Below are 26,155 nucleotides of genomic sequence, written 5' to 3' on the forward strand. Positions count from 1 at the left end.
TATTTGACTTCAGGCCTAAGTATAACCATGATTTGAAGATTTGAAGTAGTGGATTAAATGTCCACTAGTAGAGTTGCAGTTGTATGTAGATGACTCCCCTTGTTTCATAGCTTTTTTTATGACTGAAATAGGAGTTAAATGTCCATGCACTGGCATAACTATACTGTAGCCACTACGGCTGGCAGAAAGGCACGTCTCTAACCAAAGCAACATTGAACAATGAAGAAATCAAGATCTTAGCCATGTCATAGTTGAGTAGTTCACACTAAGTCAGTCAGTAGAAAATCGGCTAAATATTTCCACAGAAATTTGTTGGAAAGGTGTAGGATTAAGTTGGTTATTCTTGCAGGAAATCTCCCATTGTAACTATATCGATGCATTCAAATACTTTTGTTGGGGATGTTAGTATATCCTGTATGACCATATACAGAAATACTGACAAGGTCATGATGGATTAAGCCTTAGCTAATTGAAAATAACCTATGCTTGCCTTCAATATCAAGGTTATACAAGTTTTCAAGAGCTGACTGTTTTATTAGAATAGCAAGATTTTTGATTGAAAAGTGGTTATATACTCATCGATTTCATTGAATTCATTAGAAAGTAAGCAACAATTTCAAAAACAGCTTATATGAAGTCTAGTCAAAAGAGTTCACTATACTATATTATGAACTCTTGGTCATATTTTAATATGCAAGCTATTATAGTAAGAACAAGGTTCAGTTGCAGCACATTTGAGATACTTTCAAGTTTGTTACTCAGACATTAAATTTCAATTTAAAGAATTCAAGCCATTATAATTTGCCAAGAGAAAAACCAATAGTATGTTAGTGTAGCTATCTACAGGTGGTGTTAAGTTTGATTTTGCCTGATGTGACTTAGATCAGCTCAGTCTGTGACAAAATTTACTACTTATGCTACCAAACATGCTGTAACCGTCTTACAACTTGACCACCGAATGTTCAAATTTTAAAATCTCAATATACTTTTTAGCAGCATTTTATATACAATTTTAAAAATGATCATCACCATACATACACACGAACATATATTACTATCCTATACAACAAATCGCTAAAACACACACATAAAATAATTTTATAGGAATAAAAGGCATTGGCATCATACGAGTGTGCCCTCTTCAAAAGTCCCGGGATCGTGAAAATTATATGAATTCTGTTCGTGGAAATTGTAAGAGTTATTGGAGGGGTTGACGTGATGTTGGAAATCTACAATTTCTGATTTTGCATGTTCAAACAAATGCTCGGGTTCACTTCGCTGTCTTCCATGCTGCAAACTGTATGGTAACGCAGAAGCTGCATAATCCCAGGGGTCAAATCTTCCACTGGGCTCATATCTTGTATTTGATCTCACCAGTGTACCAGTAGTGCCGCCGATATGACCTTGATGATAAGATGATGACATCATCTCAATTGGATTTTCTTCAATTGTAGGGGGATTAGGTCTTCTACCTGGTGTGTAACCATTACTCCTCATTGCATTGATATGCACAGCGTGTATGTGTTCTGGCTGGGATGATTTTCTTCTTCGTCGTTCTAAAGTACTTGACTCCACTTCACCATGGTTCGGCAGCATTAACCTGTTTTCTGATACGTATCGTGTTGGTAACTGGTGGTGGCCTGGTGGGACGCTTGAAAATGTGCGGGATGGCAGTGGTGCGTTGCGGTGAGTGTCTTGTGGGTGCTGAGGCATACCAAAATCTTGTCTGGAAATGAATTGTTCGTGTCTTGATCCTGGGTAATCATGATGTCTTGACATGTGTTGATCGTGCCTTGAACCAGGGTGATCAAGCCTTGGCATAAACTGATCATGCCTTGACATTTGTTGATCTTGTCTAGGCATGTGTATTGCAGTTCTTTGATCATGCCTCATTTGAGTTTGTTTTGACACAAATTGGTCAAACTTCATAAGATGTTGATCATATTTTGACAATGGTTGATCAATCCTGTCAACCCTTGTTGACATCTGAGGCTCATGTCTCTGATGCTCATGTCTCTGATGCTCATGTCTCTGATGCTCATTTCTCTGAGGCTCATGTCTCGGTGATTGATGTCGTTGTCTTGTTTGCATTGGCAGATCAACTTTGTTTTTCTGCCGATCTTCAGCAGACGGATAATCCCAAATGGACTCGTAATGATGTATCTTCTTTCTGCTAGGTGTAGGTGATCCATTGGCATTAACAACAGAAGACGGTGCCGACTTATCCTTGTATTCATTCATAACAGCAGCAAACATGTCACTTTGCTTCATACCATTAGCAGTCATTCCACCTAATCTGCTCTTGCTAGGAGATGAGTCAATCGGTAGTGGCCGTGAGGGAGACACAGGTCTATCAAACACATTCGATGTTGCTGATGGAGAGAGGTGGATAGCAGGCACACCACTGCTTGGTGAGAGCTCATCACTAAATGGTGAATGTGACTTGTCTCTACCACCACAAAGTGACTGACTATCAGCATCCGACTGTGAAGGAAGAGAACCAACTGATTTTGTCTTTGATGATATACTTGATACGGAGCTGCCAAAGTTGTCTCGATGGTGAATGGGTGGGGTGGGTGAGAAAGAAAGTTCACTGAGGTTTGGAGAAGATTTATTTAAGTTAGGTGTGGATTTGTTAAGTGTTTGAGTTTTTCTTGCTAGCTGTGGAGTTTCTCTGGAGTTGGTATCAAAAATGAGATCACTAATAACAGAGTCATCAACTGTGCCACGATTAGCTGGAATCCCTTTGCGAACTGGTGGAGCAGTCCTTGGGATTATGTCACCAGAAACTGTGGACAAAGACAGGTATATAATACATTCATTAGCTACCCAAAAAAACACACATGCATGCACGCACGCACGCACGCACGCACGCACGCACGCACACACACACACTCACACACACACACACACACACACACTCACTCACTCACTCACTCACTCACTCACACTCACTCACAACACACCACACACACACAACACAACACAACACGCACACACAACACACACACACACACAACACGCACACACAACACACACACAACAACACACACAACACAGTTACAGTTATTGAAGGCTTTGTCACACACACTACACACTTACCTCCTCCAGTATATCTCATGTTTATAGGGGGACCAATAAAGAAGGTTGAATTCTGTGCACCACCTTTCCCTTTCATTGCAGCTAGCTGAGCCTCCAAGTCCTTTAACTACAAAGCAAACCAAACATTAACACTGTACATCATGTAATACTGAGGTTACCTTCTCTTCTTGCTTCTTCAGGTCCTTCTTGCGTGTCTTCTTCAACCGACTATCGTTGCTCTCACTAACTAGTCTCTACAATAAGCAGAGAAGAAATTTCATACACTACATGAAACTGAAAAGTTGCATTAACATAAAACTTGAGACTCCTTTATAATTTGCACATAATGCTACCCATTTTCATTGTAAAATGCTATTACAGAAAATTTTGTGGCTTTTCAGAAACTTAAATCTATGGAGTTTGAACTTTGTCAATGGATGTCTTAAAATCTACAAGTTCCAAACTATATTGGATACCTTATTGGCCTTTACAATGGCTGATTGTACTTCAATCTGCTTTTCCAGTTGAAGTATTTCTCCACCCTACAATTAAGCAGTAAAATCACTCTGTACACTGTACAACTACATGCTGACCATAAGGTCTCCATTCTCTAGCACCAGAGGAGAGAACTTGAATTGGTTTGGTCTCTTATTCACCAAACTGGAGATGATGTCTTCACTAAGTCCTTCTGGTGGAATTCTTGTGATTTGCTATAAGAATATAAACAGAAGAGACACATACCAGTGATTGTGAAATGCGCGGCTACAATATTAGTAAAATATACAGGGATGTGCTCACAGTGGTCAGCACCGACCACCATTCAAATAAATTAGCCACCACTACCACTCAACAGCCACTACAAATTCACCTCTGACATATACAAGTTAAGGCCCCATACAACATTTCTGGACTCATCCCTGTCTCTTGTAGCCACCACTCTGGGAACATCCCTAAATATACTACCTATTATAAGACACTGGGTCACCATTATAAACAACAAACTATTCTAATAGAACACACACCTGTATCAAGGACTAGCACATCTCTATGGTTGCTCTAAATTTTTTTTTGCCATGGGAATAACTATTTGCATGCAGAAATTTGTTTTCATTGTGACAAATAAACCATAATTCCTTTAAATTTAAGAGTTTGGTGAAATTTTAGTGCACCGAAAAACAGTATGGGAAACAGTGAATCAAGCTGTAATTCTTATGCATGTACTATATTCTATGAGTGATAAATTCCAACCCCCACCCTCTGACAACACACAGACACACAACACACCATAGATTTTATACGTAACATGGATTGGAAACGTGCATAAATAATTTCGTCTATTCTCGTTACGGTGTGCTAGTTTTAAAGATGTAACAGCCTGTTCACAGGCCTTTTCTCTTGCTTATGTAGTAGTGTAGGCGTTACTTTTACATTGTCAGTGTGTTATGTTGTGTACTGAACAAGAACACCAGTGTTTGCTGATATCAGAGGCAATACCATTGGCGACATGTGGATAGTGGCAGGTGAGGATCAGCTAATATCTCAGCAGCACTGCTATAGACACTATCCAAAACCACGCCCACTTTTCGGACGCCATTTTGAATGGGGCCAATTTCAATAATCAAGTGGTATTGTCAAACAATAGTCCATGAAAGCTTTTAATGCTGCAAATTCTTTGTTCTGGCTAAAGGCAGGTGATTATCAGGTGAATTCCCTTGTTTACCTGTACAAGGAGCGCCTGGATGGTCAGCCGCTACTACGGTTACTATCACAAATAATTTACCACAGTAATGGATACTAAAATACTATCTATTTGCTTTGCAGTGCTTCCTGTGTGGGCCAACAAGGCAATTTGGGCTGTCGATGCTTCGCGCCTTGTTCAACCCTGATAACCACCTGCCCCTAACCAATTTACAACCTCGAAGACTTCCACAGCCAATTGTTCGACAATACCCCCCAGTTCGAGCTTTATTCATCATCGGATTTCAATGTAGCGCAATCGTAATAATTGATACTGGCCCCATTCAAAATGGCGGAAAGCTGTTGCTATGACAATTACGTAGTTTTGGATTGTGTCTATTAACCAACTAGTGATGGCCGTGTTTGCATTGCCTATTACATACTTGGTACGTTTGATAAAGCTTTAACTGAAGTCTTACTCTGTTAGGGTAAAATAATTACAAAATGTAGTGCCTGTTTTGGTTTTGTTTTATCGAAGCGAAAGAGCTATACAGTAATACAACTATATCTGAGTAGTCTATTTACATCATACCCATTATAGGTGGTGCAAGCAACAGAATAGAAGCGGTGCTGAACATTTAGTTTCTTTAGGAAAATCACAAAACTGTTCCGTAACAACATAATTCAATTCAACAACAAGAATTTTTCCACCGTACTGTTCGCCAAGAGCCAAAGTGTCTAACCAAGCTAGCCTCCAGTTAACGTAGGTGGTAATTTGCCCAGCTGTAAATGACAAATACCACTTAGTAGCTTACAAGAGAGCGAAATACTCCAGCTGTAAAACCTAATTTATTTCACGCACCATTGCACCATAACGAGGATAGGATACATTTATTAACACAGATTTATATGCGCATTTCCAATCCATGTTACGTATAATATCTATGGACACACACACACAAACACACACTAGGGTTAGAACGAATGTTTAAATACATCCTCCAAAGCTTCTTTTAAAAATGTTACCGAAGCTTTGTTACAAATGTCATGTACACAATTAATGAACACAATTGATAGTTATTAGGTATAAACTGTAATACAAACTCCTACATTTCGTTATAGCTCTTATGAAACTGAACGAAGCTTCAAAGCTTTGAACTATTTGTCTCAGCCCTAACACACAGACACACACATTTTTACAAGAGGTCTTACCATTTCTTTCACTTGCAGTTCCTTGTATCTCTTCACTTTGGCTTCTAGATCTTCAACAAGGACATTACGTTTAGCAGTCAGTGCAGTGTACATGTGACTCTGAGCTGTCTTAGCAACCACTTGAGCTTCTGCAGACACTGTAAAACAAAAGAAGTTCACAAAACTTAGACAAAGCATATGCACCTTTAATATTGTTGTTAGGGGGGATGCTTAGGAGGCTGGTCACGTGTCAACCCTATGACTTGTGTTTATGCAACCAAATTGTACCAGGTGTTAAGGCTAGTTTAACAGCTAGGACAGCAACACCTTGCACTGAGAAGGCTTTAAGGGACTGGTATGGATATAAAATCCATCCTTCAAAAGCCTATGTAAAACTAGTTCAACACGACATTCAACATTTCTTTGAGAATGATAATGCATGACCAACCTCTTCTGGACTACAATTATATTTTTTAAACATGTAACCAGTTTAATAACAACACAACTAAAGTTTCCATGCAAATTCCTAGCAATTTCATTTTAATACACACATTATTCTAATAAATGCTCACCCATGTTACTGGATCCTGATGAACTGATGCTGTTCTGGCTCTCACTGGGTGACCTCCTCAGGTTGCTAGGGGCAACCAACAACTTATTGAGTCTCTTAATTAACTCAGCAGGATCCAATGCTTCACTCTGCAACAAGATATAAGTTAGAAACAAGCCCATTAATGCTTCTAAGACTAACTACTTACAGAGACTAATTTTGCCTTTGAGAACTTGTGCTGGACCTTGGCCATCCTCCAAAGAGATAGGATCAACTTAGGGTTAGCATACCAGGTGAGTATAGTGACTGAGTCAGCAGGGTTGCCTTGCTGAGACGGTTTCTTTGGCACTGCTGACGATGAAGAAGTAGAGAACTCCATCATCCCGGGGCTACTGATGGTGTGCTTTAATTGAGGATGATTCTCCATCACCTCCATTATGAATTTCTTCTCCTTGTACATGATGTTCTTCAGCTGTTTCCATGGCCACTTCTGTAGGGGCAACAAGGTAATGATATTTCACTAAACTACATCACAACTTGTGTCTATTAGCACTTCATGTCATTAAGAAATATACAGCTGTAAATGACTGAATCGATATTTAAAATACTTTGGTCTCAAAAAACTAACCAAATCATAATATCACAGATACTGTACAATATCCCATACTAGTTTTGTCCCCATCCCTTCACGTGCCAAATCACACGTAGACTGTCTGGTTTCAACTTCTTGGCACATAGTAATAAAGTACAAGACGAAAGTTTATAGCCATTCCACACGCTTACTTACTGGTCTCTAGCCATTTTCAATTGGTGCTTTATTAATAAAACACCCTTTTCAGTCTGGAATGCTTATAATGTCGCTTATTTTTCATGCTACATAAGTACGAGTGTTAAATTTGTAATGTCTTTTAGTGGGGTCAACAAATTGGACAGATATCACCAGATAACTTTTATGTGATCAGGAACATGTATAGCTAAGGATGAGACTACCCACATAGTTTATAGCACGTAGCCATCTTGTGCTGCTCAGTAAACTTATTAGCAAAAAAACTCTGTGTCCTCTATATACTTGTATGACTGGTCATCAGTTGGAAATGTTCTACTGTATATTTGGAAAACTTCGCATGAACAAACTGATTTATAAAACAAACTTCTACAACAATGAAAACAATAAGAATACCATGAACGAAACTATTATGACTTTATCTGACTTGTGAAAAACATGAAAGTCACATGATAATAAAGTTTCTTATGTTCAATCAAAAAACAGCTGGTAATCTCCTCAAGGGCTTTAATATACGGTTGACTACCTTACTCATAACATCACCATCATCCTACAAATGTTACAGTTACTTACTCTCGTCGGAGACTGCTTGTCTTCAAAGTTAAACTGCATGACACAATCCAGACCAATACCCAACCACTTGGGGCACTCCTTCTTGTCCTGCCAATAACAAAGACACCATTTTAAAAATACAGTACCTATGTAACTAAATAGAGTGAAACGTCTTCTTGACGAAACTACCCATATCAAACACATTGATACCTCCATATTAAGGACACTAGTCCCAACAGGAAGGTAATTTTACTTCTGAGGATACTTGAGAGTTTGGTAACAGTGAAATGTTCACAGCAAACTTATTTGGTCCCAATCCTTTAGAATTTTTTTAGAAATGGCCTTCGTATGTACAGCAAGTTTCTTATATCCTCCAAATCATGAGAAATGTTTACCCTCAAGATAGTATAGAATTTCAATATTATTACAAGCTTGTAGTACTGTAACGTGTAATATATTGACAAAGCTAGCTTTTGACAACAATGTTGCTACAAAATATTTGTGTAACATTATTACAGTTGTTTGCCATGTGTGTAGTAACTAGACTTCTCTAAACATCAAAGAATCAGACACAAACGTGTTATATGCATGTTGCATGATACTAGTATATGCATACAGACAGACTCACACACTGACAAGGACAAACACACACACACACACACACTACACACACACACACACACTACACTACACACACACACTACACACACACACACACACACACACACACACACACACACACACACACACACACACACACACACTACACACACACTACACACACATACCTTAACACTAAAGTAGTGTACTCCATACATAGGCAATGATTGTACCATCTCCAAGAATCTACATCAAAAACCAAACCCATTAACAGTATGTATACATTTTATCCGACAAATCCTTATGCGTAATACAACACATATTCACCTTACAAAAATGGTACAAATATAAACCATATAAATTTTAGAACTTGTAAGTCTTTAAAGATGTCAATTTTCCCTACCATAAATGTACACTATAAGTGCTACAGCTATAATGTTATCAAAAATAATATATTATGGCTCAACCAAAATCACCTTACAAGAATTTCCCTCTACGTAATAGCATTAAGACTACATACATGGTGTGACAAATACAGGACATACCTCACAATAGCATCTCCTCGTGAATGTCCCCTCAAGTTGCGGTAATAGTGTAGTACTTCTTTCTCACTGTGGTACACAGAAAAGATCTAATCTCAAAAAATGCGAAACAGAGTGAAACCTTATTAATAGGGGGCCACCTGTGGAACCAAAAACTTGTATCTTTTATAGGTTCCACAAAAGTTACCGATGTTTGGGGCCTACTTCTACTTGAGGTGGCTCACATAAAGAGGTGGTCTTATTAACAAGGCGGCCAAAAGTGGGAAGAAAGTCTTACCAGGTTGCACTTCCCAGCTCATTGACTACTTTTCGAGGTAGTGTCATTAGAGACTTGAGGTTCTCAATGGCTTCCTTGTCACTATGGTAATAAACAAAAACCATTTGTCACCATGGTAACAATAGATTCAGCCTATAATAGTACTCACTTTCTGTAGTTGCCATGCATCTCCTAATGAAGGGGGAAATTACAAAATTATAAAGAACTTGTGTTTAAAATTCAGTATCATGCTTACCTGTAGCATACAGCCAATCAAAGTGAAGAGAGTTTGATTATTACACTCCAACTTTCTCTGTATATGCACAAGAAATATGTATAAAATTTCTTCTCCTACGTATCTTTCAGAACAATGAAATTCATTGGATATTGGGTAGCTCGGAATGGAAATGTGATTATACTGGTTATGTTACACAAGAGAAAAAGCCTTTCAACTGTTATCAGTATGGTAATGGGTAAATTGGTATTGTGGAGACTAGCAGACTGCTGAGTCAGCTGTCAGTGAAATTGTTCAACAACCATAAGCACTTTGTATAAATAATATATCATATGTTACTAGCTTTCTATATCATAATTTACTACATAACACACACACACACGCACACAGAAATGCACTCCTATACACACACCACATACAAGCAATACACAGCCACATACACACAAACAAACACAAATGCTTACGCCACTAATGGCTTGCTTGGCCTGAAAGTAATACTGCTCCACAGTGACATGATCAGTCAACAGACGATAATCCTCAACATAAAACCTGCCAAACATAGCACACACAAAATCACTTCCTAAACCAAATACTTCATCATTGAAATGGTATGCAGATCTCTTTAAAGTGAATAAGAAATTAATCCACACATACAAACACTCCACATCAAATTCAAGTGACTGCCGTACTGTTTGTCAGTAAACTCCAATGAAAGCATCACAGTATCACTATTTATGCAAGCCCCCTGTGTGCACCAGCCAGCCATGTGTCTTTGTATATTCCCAAGTAATGGACCAGTATAATAATAGCATGAGACACATTAACCATTACATCAACACATTACAATAATGCTTCATCAAAGCACAGACGTCACTAAGTGATCACCCAATTAAATACACATTAATTATCCCTTGTGATTGTGGTGACTTGTATGTAAGTAAATTCACTGACAGTGTGTCTACTACTCACATGATTGCCAAATTGAGCACCAAAGGATGAGGCGGCTTGGGAAGGTCCTGTGAAGGATCTAAGACAGGACGCTCTGGTTCCAACCAATTGTCATAACTAAAATAAGATTACATATGCATATAGCAATTGATACATTGTAAACCAGAGAAGGTAGGACATGTGAGCATGTCGGTGATGTCGCTTACTCTATTTACATAATTATTTGGAATTTCAAGTCTCAATAGTAGTAATACAAAACCATCAAACGTTGGAGTTCACGTATATCTCTAGATAGCACTTCATGTAGGCTTCACAGAAAATGTACAGTACTTTGTTTTGAAAGAGCCTCAGCTCTTGACAGGTGTACGAAACAGTGATTTCGCCAAGAAATCTAAGTGCCCTTACAAAACAAGATTTTTTAAGTTTATGGATGCGCTGTCTAAATATCTACTGAGGCTAGTGCACCTCATTGTTGGCTGGTTTTGAATATTCAGACTAGTGCAATGGTATCATGTGCATTTAAAGCAAGCATCACACAACACATTATCCTATCCTTCTGGTCGTAAACCTTGTTGCTTAAACATTGCTTATGTTAAAGAGCAGTTACAAGTTTGTCACTTTATTTATTATCATAGCAGTTAATCGCCAATAAACTTGTTACTTATTTATAATAAGATTCATGAGTTGTTTAAATGAAGGCAATATATGCAGTGTAACAATGTTATAATTAAACAACCATATGGTTACTAACCAACAACAATTTAATAAAGGATTTTAGCAAAGTGGTAAAGTGTTAGCCACTAATATTATTGTGTAAGTTGGAGACAATGCTTTAAGCACAAATTAAGACAAATAGTGAGCAAATCTAAATCTCAAAAAACAAAGATGCGCATTTGTGTGTGTGTGTGTGTGTGTGTGTGTGTGTGTGTGTGTGTGTGTGTGTGTGTGTGTGTGTGTGTGTGTGTGTGTGTGTGTGTGTGTGTGTGTGTGTGTGTGTGTGTGGTGTCCCCGCAAGTCACAAATGACCATGAGTCATCACTGGCACGCATAAATCATAAATTCAAAAATCAAACGTGGGGCTGTACAACCACATTGCACTGATAGTCTACCTACAAATTCCAAATAATGCACAACCCTAACTCAACAGCTGAACCAGGAAATAAGCATTGCACATTTTCACTCATGCAATTTCCTACGGTACATCAAAACCTACCAATACAGCTTAAACCATACATAGCCCATTATTGTGTTTACCTAGCAATTACATGCATCCACGATTTCTTAAGGGATCAACAAATTGAGTACATACACACATATGCTGCCGTAATATCACACTAGTTAGGTGCAGGTGTGCACATTTACCCTATTAAGTCTTGGTAGAAATAACAAACGTACTTGTTAAACAAACACGCACACTTATTTACACACACCATTGGTCATATGTACAAAACAAAGCAAAAAGCAAAGCCATTAGATGGTTAAACGACCCTAGTGAACTGAACCACCTGTGTACTACTCAGGTGCTACAAGTCAGTGATGGCAAATCCTCCTGGGACAGGACTAGTACCCGTAGGGGGTTGGTACCATGTGTTAAGGGTTGAAATCCCACATGGACCTCGTTTTAGTCAGGCATGCATGTACGCACAGACAGACGAACACATGTGTAAAAGTTATCTGAAGGATATCCTTTCCTTGTTAAAGAAACTGTGCAAAAATCCCTAAAGATACCAACTATTATGTTGAGTACAGGAAACACCTGCTTTTTCCCTGTCAACCAGTCTGTAAAAATGTAGTCATTTTATGCAACAACTCATGCCTACAGGCGATAATCTATACATTATACTTGGAATGCCCCAGTCCACATGAAACACATATATAGCCTCAAGACAGGGGAAACAACATGACATCCTATACATGCATGGGTGGTGGCGTTACATGTGTAGACATGAATGAAACCTACTGTACTCCAGGGATTACACAAAGCAAGAGGGATTTTTTTTGATATAATGCATATTGCAGGCTTCTCGAGCAGTAAATAGCCAGTTAACATTCTTTACGATGCAAGAAGCCATCCTCAAATCCATACGAGCCAAAAACTCCCCAACAAAAAAGTATAGTGGAATATTAGACGGTCTCTGGGTTTGTGACAATATTGACTCAGGACCTAGACAGGTCTTCTTCATCATCAGCTTTGATTCAACTGATTCATCAACTTTTCTTCAGTAAAAACCTCCTACCATCCAGTATGTGTCTTTTAAGAGAGATTCCAACCTACTTAAGTGTACTGACACGCAAGTACTCACGAACTTGGTGCCAAATGTGTCTTGCATACAATAGTATGAAGCCACCTCCACATCCCATTTAAGATTTCAAGAAGACAACAAGACTTGCAGACTGATAACACGATTAACACTTGGCTGCAATCTCTGGTTTTATCACATACCACTCCTCCCACAGCACAACAGTAGACACTCAGACTGACTGATCCATTACCAGTGTAATAGTGATACAGTAAACTGATAGGTGTCATCTTACTACAAGCTACGCTATCACCAAGTAATAGTAATATCAAAATGTGAATCACATTCCAGACGTCAGAGGCAGTGATCGTATGACACTGAGCGACTTTGCTATGTAAGGGTTTTCCCTAAACAATATTTTAACATGCGCAGCACCACAGATTCTCGATTTATCTTCAGACACACAGTGCTCTAATACACCAAGCATTTATTGTGTACAGTTGGCTTTACTACTAACATGAAGTCATACAGGATTGCAGAATTTTTTTGTTGGATAAAATAAGGTAATGGGATTTTCCTTTAAGAATCAACTAATGAATTAAGAGACCAAAATCTATGTCATTATTGTGATCTCAGATAACACCCCTTACAAAGATGTAATCCACTTTGACAGCTTAACAAATCCTGGAAGAATCAGTGATATATTACTCTCTGGAGGGTGGAAGCAGTTTAAGTGCCGTTAAAATGAATTATGCAAAACCGATCGGTTTCTTGATGAACTAAAATGGGTGGACGATGTAACAAAGTACGACATCATTGTTTGGTTTAGAATATAAATACCTTGATAGCGCTAGTATTGCTATGAGCGAAATATTATTCCATCAGTTTTGCCTAGCAAACTTAAGTGCTTTTACAAAACAAAATACATAATTTTAATCCTTACACGAAGCACAACCAAAATATCTAGCGATCACCAGCGATCACCACCATTCATTAGTTTTGTATTCAGACTATTGAGGTTCACGTGATTAAACTATGCAATTAAGGTAATATTTTCAAAAGTGCCTGAAGCACTCCTGCCCTCCTCTGCTGCATGTAATACTGGCACAACCACAGCAAAAAAAAAGAAGCAATTGTCAGGGAACTACTAATGCATTTTCTGGTCATCTTCAGAGTTTAGGTCAACCGAGTATCAGCCAGAAAAACTTACTTAAACATTTTTAATGGCAATAATCACTTGTAAAGGTGTAACTGCCTTCAAAAAAGATCAACCTATTATTGTTGTTGAGTTCAAGGGTGTGCCTAGCCTAGTGGTTGTATTATTTCATCATGGTTAACAAGGTATCCATGACAACCATATCAAACACAAGTCTACTACTACCAACACTCTTTACTCTGCCTCAAGCAAAAAACAACACACAACCAAAACATGTGTTTGTTGCTATTAGCACATGCTGTGACAAGAAAGCCAAACACAACAAACACAACATTGTAATGCAAACTCATCACTTTCAAAGCCAGTAATATTAGACATTCAAATGTTGACACTTGCGTGTTGAGACCAAAAATATACACTGTAAAGCACTTTAAAAAAGCAAGTTCATTTGTAGGGTGGAAATATAACCTTCGATACCCACACAACAAACCAATTACTTGAATAGAATTGTTATACTGGACCCGCAAATGCATTTCACTTGCACATGGCTTGTACACAATAATATAGTCATAATTTGATGAACCATCATGGTATATTTAACGCACACTCCAATACATAAACACAGCGATAAAATTAATAATCCAATGGTTAAACTTTATTACTAATTAATATCATGGAGACACAATATAATAATACAATACGTCAATGGTGTATTGTCAGTGAACATCAACATTTTTTTTTCTGTGGAAACTTCACCAACGAAAAAGGACACTTGTCCATTGCAATAGTGCATGCACACTAAAATCAGGACACCTTGTTTATAAGGAGATCTTGATAATCAGGACACATTTATTCATGGTCATATTTGTAATGTTGCACACACATGTAGACCCCTGAAATCAGGACACCTCACTAATAAGGACACATTAACAATCATGGGTTTATACCTTATGACACACTTGGATTGTCCAATAAGGACCTTATACATGGTCCAAACATTATACAACATTTTAGATTCCGGGATTACTCACTACTAAAAGATCATCACTAGGCATCCAGAATGAAGTCAACTGAAACTACATAGACAGGTACAGATGCTTGGGAAATCAAGGCCCCTCAATAAACAACACACTAACTAAACCATTCACAGATGTGCTAAACCAACATATACATCACCAGATTAAAGACAGGACCAGACTCATTAACAACATGTGTGCTTAGGACACTCTTATCCTCCTGCCTGTATTAGTCTCCATGGAGACAGGGTTATTGTAAGGTTTCCAACAGAGAAGCACCAGCATGCATGCAGCTAGTTGGTGTAGTGTTGGCTAAACAATGTAGAAATGGAGGGAATTGTGTGGTTTCATCACAAGGTGAACCCATTCAATATCTGAATCACTTTAACAGTGAGTGAAAACATTGCTTTAATTGAATACTGGGTTCCCATGCTGCGTGGATGTTTGTGGTTAACCACTGTATTATAATTCTGGTGTGTGTCTCCTCTAGGCTGCTAATGGACCCAGTAACATTTAGTACTTGTACCAGTCATTGGTGGTGTTTCTACAGTAGTACTTTTGTCCCTGGGTTCTCTCGCTTTGGCCTTGCAAGCCAACATTGTGCTTTACAGCAGGGGGGTGAGGATGACGACTGAACAAGCACATTAAGCTCTTCACCTGCTGCTACTGCTCCACTACCTACACACCACACAACAACACCACTTCTACAGGACAACAGTTTAACTAACTAAACTCATTAACACTGTCCAGCTGATTGCATACCTACACAAACATCTTTAACCTCCTCTGCACCTAAAAAACCCATCCAGTTTCTAAATATAACGCATACTGGGACTGACCCTACCACAGCAAAGAAAAAGTGGCCTTCCTCTTTCAGCAGTACTAATGTACGATCCTTATTACAATAAAGAATTTCCGAGTAGTTCAATGGTAAAATACATATGGAGGCAAATCCTTGTGTCCTTATTATTAAGGAGGTAGTTTTCTATGAAGATGTAGTGTTGAGTGTGAGAAGACCCACAGGGTGAAGCTACACATAACCACTAGTTAGTGGCTGGATTAGCCAACCAAACAACACCAATGTGTTAACACACTTCACTGACATTATTATCTAACCAACAGAATGATGACCTTGTCTCCTGTTAGGAAATGCTAAATGCTCAAACAGTAATTCTTGTTTATAAAACAAACATTTTTGAGGGTACTATATACAACTGTACGTGGCAAGCATACACACACAACTTATGAAGATACTCAAAACACTTCAGTTTCACACTCCAGCTACAACCAACACATCACAAAGTCTATGGCTGCCAATCTGAATAATTAAAGTACTTGTTTAGGCATTTGTGTAACCTAGTCCTTTACAGAGCAAAAGAACACCTTCTTTGCTGGCTACACACATCAGCATGGATGCATACTAATGAAGGATGATGCTAGACATACAAACAAAGGGATCAGACAGACAAAAAGCCATGAAGAACACTCATGACTACTAAAAATAGGATAGCAATTAAAGTAAAAAGAAACGATTGTTAGATGATTCAACATTAAGGAAATAACACCTTTAAGGTGAAACTAACTATCATGCAAGAATTCTTCAGACACTATATATGGATTAACAATAAAGATTTCTGTAAATCCCATAGTCTCTCTTCTACTTATTGATGTCTTATATAGTATCCTTATTAGTGAGATGTCCTAATTTTAGGAGTCTAAAATTAAATGTGCGCACACTCATACAAATGGGACCATAGACAAGTGTCCTACTTATCGAGGTGTGCTGATTTTAGAAGTCTAAATGTGTTACACTAGAGCCATAGAATTATCAAGTTGTCCTGATTTTAAACTAAAACCATGATTATCAATTTATTTAAGCCAAACCTGTGTACTGATTATTAAGGTAACCATGGCACTATGTATCAAGAAAGATATCTAATGTCACCCAATGTCTATGCCAGGAATTTAATCACTCAATAGGATGTCTTAATTGTGGTAGACACACCACTAGCACCCCCATTGGGTATGTGTACATTCTAACCAACACAAACTATGTCAACAGTTAATTCATAACCACAAGTTATGACAAGCTGGCTACAACAGCAGGCAGTGGCCATCACTCAGAGGTGGCATTGGCTCACACCTTCCTCCCACACATACCATAAACTGTTTTATGTGGTCAATCAGTATTTAGCCAATAATGGCCTGCTTGAGGTAACAGTGTAATCTTTCACAGCAACAGCCTGCCCAAACAGGTCATCTCCAGGACAATTTATTTTGGTCTTTGAGCTGAGGTTTCTAAGCTGGCAGCTGGCCAACCAGCTGCTGGATATTTGCTGATCTTTACTGTTTCAGCAACAATTTTGCAAAAGGGACTAAATAGTCAATACATTTTAATGCTGTTGTAATCCTTTAATGAAGCTGTATTGTTCAGAACTCTCCCTCGTTCCCTAGGGCTAATTTTTCCAAGTGTTTTGTGCAATATTCATTTGAGAAAATGAGACAGCTTATCCCATTTCGATGTATTACAATTAATGTCTACAACATTCTTTAATTTATTGGCCAGTTTAGGCTAATTCATGGCCTTCCCAAACTCACCCACAACACTAAGGCATATATATGCCCCCCACACTGTTGTTAGTACTCATTATTACTCTAGGCATTACAGTGGAATTATGTCAAATGACAACCTGAATGTGGACGCCTTGATAACTGGGACACAGTAAACACACATTTAGACCCCTGAAATCAGGACACCTCTATGATAAGGACGCCTTGATATTTGAGGATAGTTGTGAACACCCCATTTGTATTAGTAAATAAGTCTAAGTTCACTAATACACACCTCACTAACAACTCAGCAGATGGGATTCAACTATGTATGTACTTCAAATAAACTGTTTGCAGCATAGTTACTCAAACATTAAATACCTTATACCCACAGACCAACACATAAAGACTACGCACACCTACCATACACACACGTACCCGTCTAGAAAAACCATGCACCAACCGCACATAGAACTCAAGTACCTCATTAACACACACCACACACAAAGACACACACACACACACACACACACACACACACACACACACACACACACACTTGTACTCTGATGAAACAGAGCCCACACAAGGAATGAAAAACAATACATAGCAAAGGGCAAAGATAACCTCTACATAATTATACTGGCTACTAAAAATAGTTCCTTGTGACCTATTATTAGTAGGCAATTTTTGGTGGTTAGTCCAAAAACGTTTCCTGATCAATAAATCCGGTTTCCTTTGAGCCATACCAAGCCAAAGGGCATTCAGAAGGTGATAAATCAAACAAAACAGTTAAATATAGGGGAATGGCTTTAACCACAAGGAACTGGTTTCTATCGACTACTGCTACTAAGCAGCTATATTTCAGGCATTATACGCTATTCTTACAGTATTACTAAACTGATAGGTTACTAGACATAGAACTGACCTCTAAACAGTTTTACTGAACACAGAATTGTATTGGTAAGCTGACTGTAGCATATTTACACATACACTTTCATCCAAGGACTACAATTTAGCTATCAAAAGACGGTGTTTACAAGTCAGTCATGCCAATGTGTTCACAGTAAAGGTAGTTTAAGTGCAAATTATTTCACCCTAAATCTTCCTTGTGACTCATTTTTGTCTTCCACTTTAGGGCACAGGCAACAAAATGAAAGCTATATATAGTAATACTGAAATAAGGGACCACCACCATGCATCCATAGTATTTCCTTGATTGAAGCACAGCCTAACATAGATGTAAGAGTTTTTAAATTCTATATTAGTCACACAGTGTCAAGATGACAGGAGATTAAAGTCCATGATGTAACACAATGTCAATGCATCAGTACAGGTACATGGTAGATTAGTGTAACAAGTTTTTCTGATTTGTGTGATGAAATAAGTTTGTTAGAACAACTGTTGACAGAGAGTTAATAGTGAATGAGAGAGGATACTATTACACTTATCCACAACACTCCAGTTAATGCATGTACACGCTCTACAGTGCAGGTGCGTGTATGCGAGCACACCTGTACACTCACATCCTATGCACGCACACTCACACTCCACTAAAAGCTCATTATTCAAATCAAAAATAGTCTTCCAATCAGACAATTCAAGCTATTAATCAACTTACAACATAACCACCAAATCAACTGCTTACACTTCTTCACACCAGAAACATGGCAACAGCTGTGCTAACAGCCCAATGCATAACACAATGACCACATAGTTAGGGTGTGTGATGGGACACATTGAAATTAGAGGTTATAGGCTGGGCAAAAAAAGAAAAGAAAACAGAAAGGACTAACACATATGTTTAGGGAGAGACTTCTGTCAAGGAGTGGACCCAAATAAACGGTCTTAAAAGAAGATGGGCTTATTATTGAGGTCATGAATTGCTCACATACTTAACAAGATAGCCTTATTAATGATGAGATGCCACTGGTGAGATTATTAATATACTTCCCTCACTACCACTTAATAAAATGGTGACACTGCTTCATTATGAAGGCACTTAAAATCCATAGCAACACAAACATAAGCAGTAAATCCTCCTCGTTTCGAAAAAGAGGTTTTTAAACAAACAAGTATTTAAGAATTAATTGTATGTGTTATAATTCAACTCCTTCTAATCAAGAAGAGGAACAACTGAGCAACCACATCAAAATTGTGCTTGACCTGTTTGGCAACCTCAACACAAGGCACACAGCAATAGTGGGGATGGCCAGAATGTGGATAAATGTGATAGACAGGATTAACAGGTACAGTGAAAACTCTTGCAGTCGTTTAACACGTTCAACTGATTCCTTTATGACAGAGAAAACCAATTTCATTACAAAGAGAATATAAAACATTGCTAACAATCATTTCATAACACCTTTACTTAAAAATCACCCAACCCATTCAAACAGATGGTATCGTGAATATTATATTCTCAAACACATCATTGTGCTTGGAGACAGAGATTTATAACGTGTTTATTCTTGCTCATGTTAAGTAAACCAGGAAATCAACACTTGCATCATTATTTGACAATTCACAAAACTGTCTGGTAAGTAATTTGAATAACAAGATAAATGTCTTGCCTGCAGTGTAAAATAATATACCAGGCATATGTTGATTATTTCAGAAGACGATATGCATACACAGTAGCAAAGCAAAAATTACTTGAAAACACTTAATACTGCAGAAACCATTTTAAATATTAGATGAAATCCTTACAAAACATAAATTAATTTAGACATGTATCCCATCTCCAACAACAAAATGTGATATCAAGACAAACACATACACTAACTAAACAGTGTGTACAGGGGTAGAAACACGTACCTCTCATAAGGAACTTTTAATCCAAAATATTTTCTTTCATTGTTTATCTTGCAGTGAGAGCAAGCCATCTCAGTAAGCTCGCTGACCAGCAACTTGGGCTGTGGTGAAACAACGGAGACGAATATACAGAGAGCTGATAAGTGCTTTCATGTCTTCTACAACACTTACACACACACACACTAATTATTAGTACATACTTTACCTTTATTGAGACGCTGAAGGATGTTCCATCCAACATAATCACGGTACAGTCGCGCGCAGTGTCTCCCGGCATTTCTTTATCCCTTCGCTTACTTCTTCTGGTAACACAAGAAAGTTTGCGACTAGACACAATAGAATTTCTATTTTAGTAACTCTTTTCGCTGTCTCAATACGCAGACATCTATTCTTGCAACAACTTGTTTACAAACAACGCGCAAAACCGTTTGTCGCGCAACTTTTTCAAATCACCAGCGGTAGAGGCTCTCCCAAAGGTTTTTCACCACAATAAAAGAAGTTGGCAGGGCTTTCACTGAGTAATTATCTTCTTAGAACTGTTGCAATGTTCCCTGTGGTTCAAATATCCATCTGTTGAATTCAAATTTAAATCTACAGATATCTTCACGCGGACAAGTGGCCTGTTTCCAGAGGCTGTTCTCACGCTGCGCTATCGGTTAATCACAGATATGGCGATACCATTTGATGACAGAAAACAGATACCAGGACGGTGAGAAATAATTGTATGGAATCAGTAACGCGAAAATATCCGATGATACACGTGATTATTCTAATTATTTAGTTATAGGTGGAAGTTGCGGTAAATTCCTTCGCATGTCGTAGGCGTTAATGGTTTATACAAGCAAGTATACAATGCTTTTCATCTCGATCCTTGGTTACATAACTGTCATATACAAAACCATGCTATGGCTTCACCACTCCAGCAGTTCCTGTGTGTGGCCTCCCAGATACACTGTGGTAAGTGACCATTATAGGTTATAGGTAGCTAGCTAATAGCTGATGAATGGACACACACAAGCACGCACACACACACAGAGCACTAACCCAGTGAAAATTCACTACAGTCTCCTATAGCTACAGGACTCAGTCAGTATACAGCTCGGCAGCACCACTGGAATTGGAACTGCAATTATGAGCTGGCTGTAATGGATTTAATATGTAGCTAACAATGTACCTTCAGAATCACCAAGCTGTGGGCATCTGAACTGTTATGAACTGTTCCTAGCATAACCAATGACTGACTGAGCCAGTTCATGATAACCTAGCTATCCTCAGGCTGCTGACCAGTAGGATTTGTTAACTAGGTTCAGAGGATGTGCACTGAATAATCAATAATCCAGATGATTAGTCTATATGTAATGATATTTTATTTTACAGTTTAGAGTTCAGTAACATACAACTGTGACACAAGCCTCTAGTTGTCATAGTTGAATACCATATAAATTCTCAGAGTGACAGTTATTTATCAAGTTTCATCTTTCACTATAGTTCGGCTAGTTGATCGTGAGTTACATTCAGAAGTCACAAGAGTTGATTCCACTTCACCGAACTGCAAATATGAGTTAATAAGAAAATTAAACCAGAGTGTTCAGTAAGAACTGGTATCTCTAGCTACAGTGGTAGGTCAGAGGAGGGAATGTTCTGGGTATGTTACAAAGGTTTGCATGGTAGCTATACCAGAGCAAGATAGAAGCTGGCACTGACTGGCTAACAAGTATTGATACATATTTTATACTGGATGAGACTAGATGCTTATTGGTTACCTTGAAGTCATATAGTAAAGTGGTGTCATATGCTACCCAATTGCAATACACAGAAACAGAGTCATGATGCTATCAAGAGTTCATAATATAGAAACTCTTTCTATATTATGAACTCTTGATGCTATTAATTACTAAGTGCTAAAGTGTAGGTGGGAGTGCTGGTAATAAGGCTGAAAGGTTTGAAGTTACCTGATAGCTAGTGTGGAGACATTAATGAATGCCATTACCAATAGATCACCTCACGATAAGATCATAAACCATGCAAGACATAGTTTCATTGGAAAATTATACTTGTAAGCCAAATTTGGTTACACATACGCCAGCCCATAATAATTGTGACTATATAATATAAAATGTTATGGATAGAGCATGAATGCCATATTATAATGTGACAGCCTGTGTTATAGATTATTATTCATTGGACAATTTCTTGTGTCATGAAAGGATCAGAGTCCCTACAACTGTAATTATGTACAATAGTGTAATATACACATTCTTATTTTTGATCAAAGTGGTTATGAGCTACCTCAATTGAATTATCTGTTGGAACAATACTTCATGCAAACATCACTTAAAACTGCACCAGTAATGTGGCCATATCGTGCATTGGTACTTTATGAACAGGTCTCCTTGTGACTGTAGATGGCTACACTATTCTGTCTGATAACTAGAGGTCACAATTAAAAGCGATATATAGCATGCATGCATGACTACTAAATAAGACTATGATAATCAATTGCTTGTTTATGACAGTTACTATAGTGTACTGCATATTATGCACAAAAAAGTCATGTTTTTTTGGACTATACATGAACATATTCATTAAACTGCTACTGCAGTAGCTACTACTGCAGTAGCTACTACATGTCACTTTTAACTGAACTTTTGATATTAACTTTGTAAACAATTTTATAGCTACGGAATTAAGTAGTAACATACATGTGGATGTTCTCACACTCATGAATTTGAATATAATGGCACATGACGTCACGTTGATGATACCAGGAGCTTGTAAGTGCTGCAAGGTACACCTTTGGCATTTTATGCAGTACAGTCGTATGTGTATAGAAGATTGTGTAGGTGGCCACAATGAGGTCCAGAAATATCAAATTATCAAACTAAAAAGAGCACTGACAAATTTTGGCAACATGCATAAAAGAGATAGCACCCTGTATTATTGCCTGGGATATTTCAAACTTCTTATTTGGGAAACCTTCAATGAGCTCAGTTGCTTCTATACCATATAGCTAGCCCAAATATTCCGAGGAAGAACATTTTCGCTGACTTTATGCTCTAATACATTTTGGGATTGTTTGAAAATCCACAAAAAAATTATTTTTTATCTATTTGCTCAACCTGAAAAATACTGTCCCTCAAAATATTAAGGCTATATGGCACTGTTTATTGTAAAACATTTTGAAAAATGCATGGGTATACTTATATTACAAGATACCAGTTGAGCTAACCAGCTACTAGACTACAACTAACTACTTAAGCTATAGTAACCAAAGTTCCCTAAATTATCCATCAAAGAAAGAGCTGTACTAGTAAGTATCATCTTGGCATTATAATGCCATAAGAGTAATAAAAATTGTTTTTGCTCAACTTCAAGAAATTCTACGGCCAAATAAAGCATTGTCTATTAGTGCACTATCAATGATGACACTCAGATTTAGTGATCATGCAAGAGAAGAGCTATAACACTATGCTCTTAGCTCCATACTAGATACATATTCTTTGGAAGCCCAATCTTTAACATGTCATAAAAAAGAATGCATTTATAACATTGCTGCAATACCTCACAACTACCATTAGAACACGGCATGCATGGTATACTTCGATCTTTGATGGTCTCTACTATCGCTAAGAAACTTCCTGACATATTATAAACCTGGTTAGAAATCTGCTGAGTAATTTATTCTGCTGTGTAGTATTTAGCAAAATGTACTTAAAACCTAGTTATGAAGACTTGTGATTGTGGACTTCAAAAGTGTAATGCAGTTAAAAGATAACACCGAGCCATGTTCTAAGTCGGTTAGGAACCACATCCTCAGTTCTTCATAATTTTAGAAATTCTAAAACTATGAAGAGCCTTGGGCTGGGTCCCTAACCTACATATACATATATGTTGGCTGTATACATATCATGTGACTGCATATAGGTTAGTTTGTACTGTCATGCAGGTAAGGTAAGGAATATATCATTACTCACACATACATGATGATACTGTAACTGGCTACTTACATTTTTCACTGACCAACTGTAGTTCAATAGGGTAATGATCACTGACTTTCTTAGTCTGATGCATGTACAACAACACACACATAATTTGGATACGCATGTATACACCTTACCTGTGTCTCATTGAGGCCACACACTTCATCAAACCTGAATATCCGAACACTTCCTTTGATGATTAATTTTATAATTGACAAGGTTGCCACAAACCTGTAACATTAACATGTATGCGCATAATGTTTGCATATGTATGCAGTTTTCAACACAGAAATCTGAGCTCTAGCCTGCTTTGTTTTTTTCTGTTTCACATAACTATTATAGTGGCACTCGGGCTTGAAAAGTATCAGTTTACACATGTAACATTCTTATGGCACAATCTTTTGTATGATTATCTGTGTTGTATAGTATACTCTGTATGAGGTTTACACAGTAATAATGTCAACAATTCTGTCTTTATACTGGGGTGCACACAGGCATGGCTGTGCTAGCATGGTTGCTGAAGGCTTCACTTTTTTGCTTTCTGTGTGTGTGTAGTGTGCATGCATGCGTGTGCATTGTGTGAGACATGGACAGTTGCTTTTGTTTCCATAGTTAATTATAACACCAGGCACACATTAATGTTACAGCTGGGCGGGGTGCTTCCCCAGTTGATGCCAAGTAAACAGGTTCCCATTTAAACAGCTGGGTAGATTAGAGCATTGTGAAAGCAGCAAGTGAGCATAACCAGGCATCAAACCTCAAACTTTTTGATCACCAGGCCGGTGCTCTATAGCCACTTGGCTATGCTGCATGCTTCACACACACACACACACACACACACACACACACACACACACACACACACACACACACACACACACACACACACACACACACACACACACACACACACACACACACACACACACACACACACACACACACACACACACACAAACAGACTATATACTATGCATACTTACCACATGAACAAGAAAGTGTTCAATGTGTTTGAGGCACAACAAGTATACATGTGTCTCTGGGGATTAAGACATCCTCCTATGGCCATGTTGCAGGTACAAGTAAATTTTAACTTTAAACATAAATATGACTGTTCTATTAGAATTTGACAGCTCTTAGAGTATACTGTGTAAAAGTGGATAACCTCCTGTCCCCATTTCTGTCACCCATTGCCTGTGCAGAAAAGTCATCAAATTCACCCAGTTAGGACTCAGTCAAGTTTCAACCACGTGCATCTGTGAACTGTATACTCGGCCAGTATAGACAGGTTTCATTTCAACTATCCCTCTAGGGACCTGCAAGCTACTGAAAGCATAGGATGTCAGAAACTTCACAGTAAAATCCCAGGCAGATGCCTAAGGATCTACACAGCAGGATTCCCTCTGCATCAGCCAATATGTATGCAATTGCTTACCTATCATAAGAACAAGAAGATGCAGCTACTGTCGTATCCACAGTTTTGTTAATGAGCCAGACAAGACGCTCATCAGTGGTAATTTTCAACTGTTCATTCTCACTATCCTTTAAGTACTGACAGTCAGCGTTCATATCGCCCAGTAGGATGATGTAAGTAGTGTTGAAGATGTCCACTGCTTTTTCATAAGCTTTCACCAGACCATCTAACTCTGCCTGAGCATCAGTTGGTTTGACGTGTACCCCAATAAGAACAAAATCAGGAATTGCTAGACATGCATACACAGATCAGTACAAATCACCAGCATACCGGTTATGTGTATATATACATGTGTACGTATATGTGTATAAATAATTCCAGTATTGTGTGTGATTACTAGTCACCTATACGTATAGTCTGTAGGCTTTAAATGTGTGTTGATTTAATGCATCATTTTACCCTCTCTCAGCCATACAGTTTTGCTGTTAACTGCATGCATGAATATATATAAATAAACTGAACATATAGTTAAATGCCAGGTCTCTTATGATACAAAATGTATGAGTGCT

The 26,155-nt window shown here is 38.1% G+C and overlaps 2 protein-coding genes across 2 annotated transcripts in view; both read right to left on the bottom strand.

Annotated features, from left to right (window-relative positions):
• Positions 1-26,155, bottom strand: part of LOC136252284 (deoxyribonuclease-1-like) — a 32,753-nt gene that overhangs the window by 4,834 nt on the left and 1,764 nt on the right. The window contains exons 5-7 of the mRNA XM_066044693.1: positions 25,608-25,875; positions 24,310-24,403; positions 24,200-24,254 (exon numbers count right to left, since the gene is read on the bottom strand). Of these exons, the coding sequence (XP_065900765.1) occupies positions 24,200-24,254; positions 24,310-24,403; positions 25,608-25,875 (417 nt within the window). The remainder of the gene's footprint in view (positions 1-24,199; positions 24,255-24,309; positions 24,404-25,607; positions 25,876-26,155) is intronic.
• Positions 984-22,687, bottom strand: LOC136252283 (FERM domain-containing protein 4A-like). Its single transcript, XM_066044692.1, has 18 exons — positions 20,398-22,687; positions 20,196-20,293; positions 10,438-10,533; positions 9,933-10,017; positions 9,490-9,546; positions 9,403-9,425; positions 9,255-9,335; positions 8,981-9,046; positions 8,624-8,681; positions 7,857-7,943; positions 6,708-6,989; positions 6,522-6,648; positions 5,971-6,107; positions 3,675-3,791; positions 3,558-3,623; positions 3,261-3,335; positions 3,103-3,208; positions 984-2,789 (listed from the first exon to the last, which is right to left on the bottom strand). The coding sequence occupies exons 1-18, from the start codon at positions 20,467-20,469 to the stop codon at positions 1,123-1,125; spliced, it is 3,300 nt and encodes a 1,099-aa protein (XP_065900764.1). The 5' UTR covers positions 20,470-22,687; the 3' UTR covers positions 984-1,122.

Source organism: Dysidea avara, chromosome 4 (assembly GCF_963678975.1).
Source record: "Dysidea avara chromosome 4, odDysAvar1.4, whole genome shotgun sequence".
Taxonomy (NCBI): domain Eukaryota; kingdom Metazoa; phylum Porifera; class Demospongiae; order Dictyoceratida; family Dysideidae; genus Dysidea; species Dysidea avara.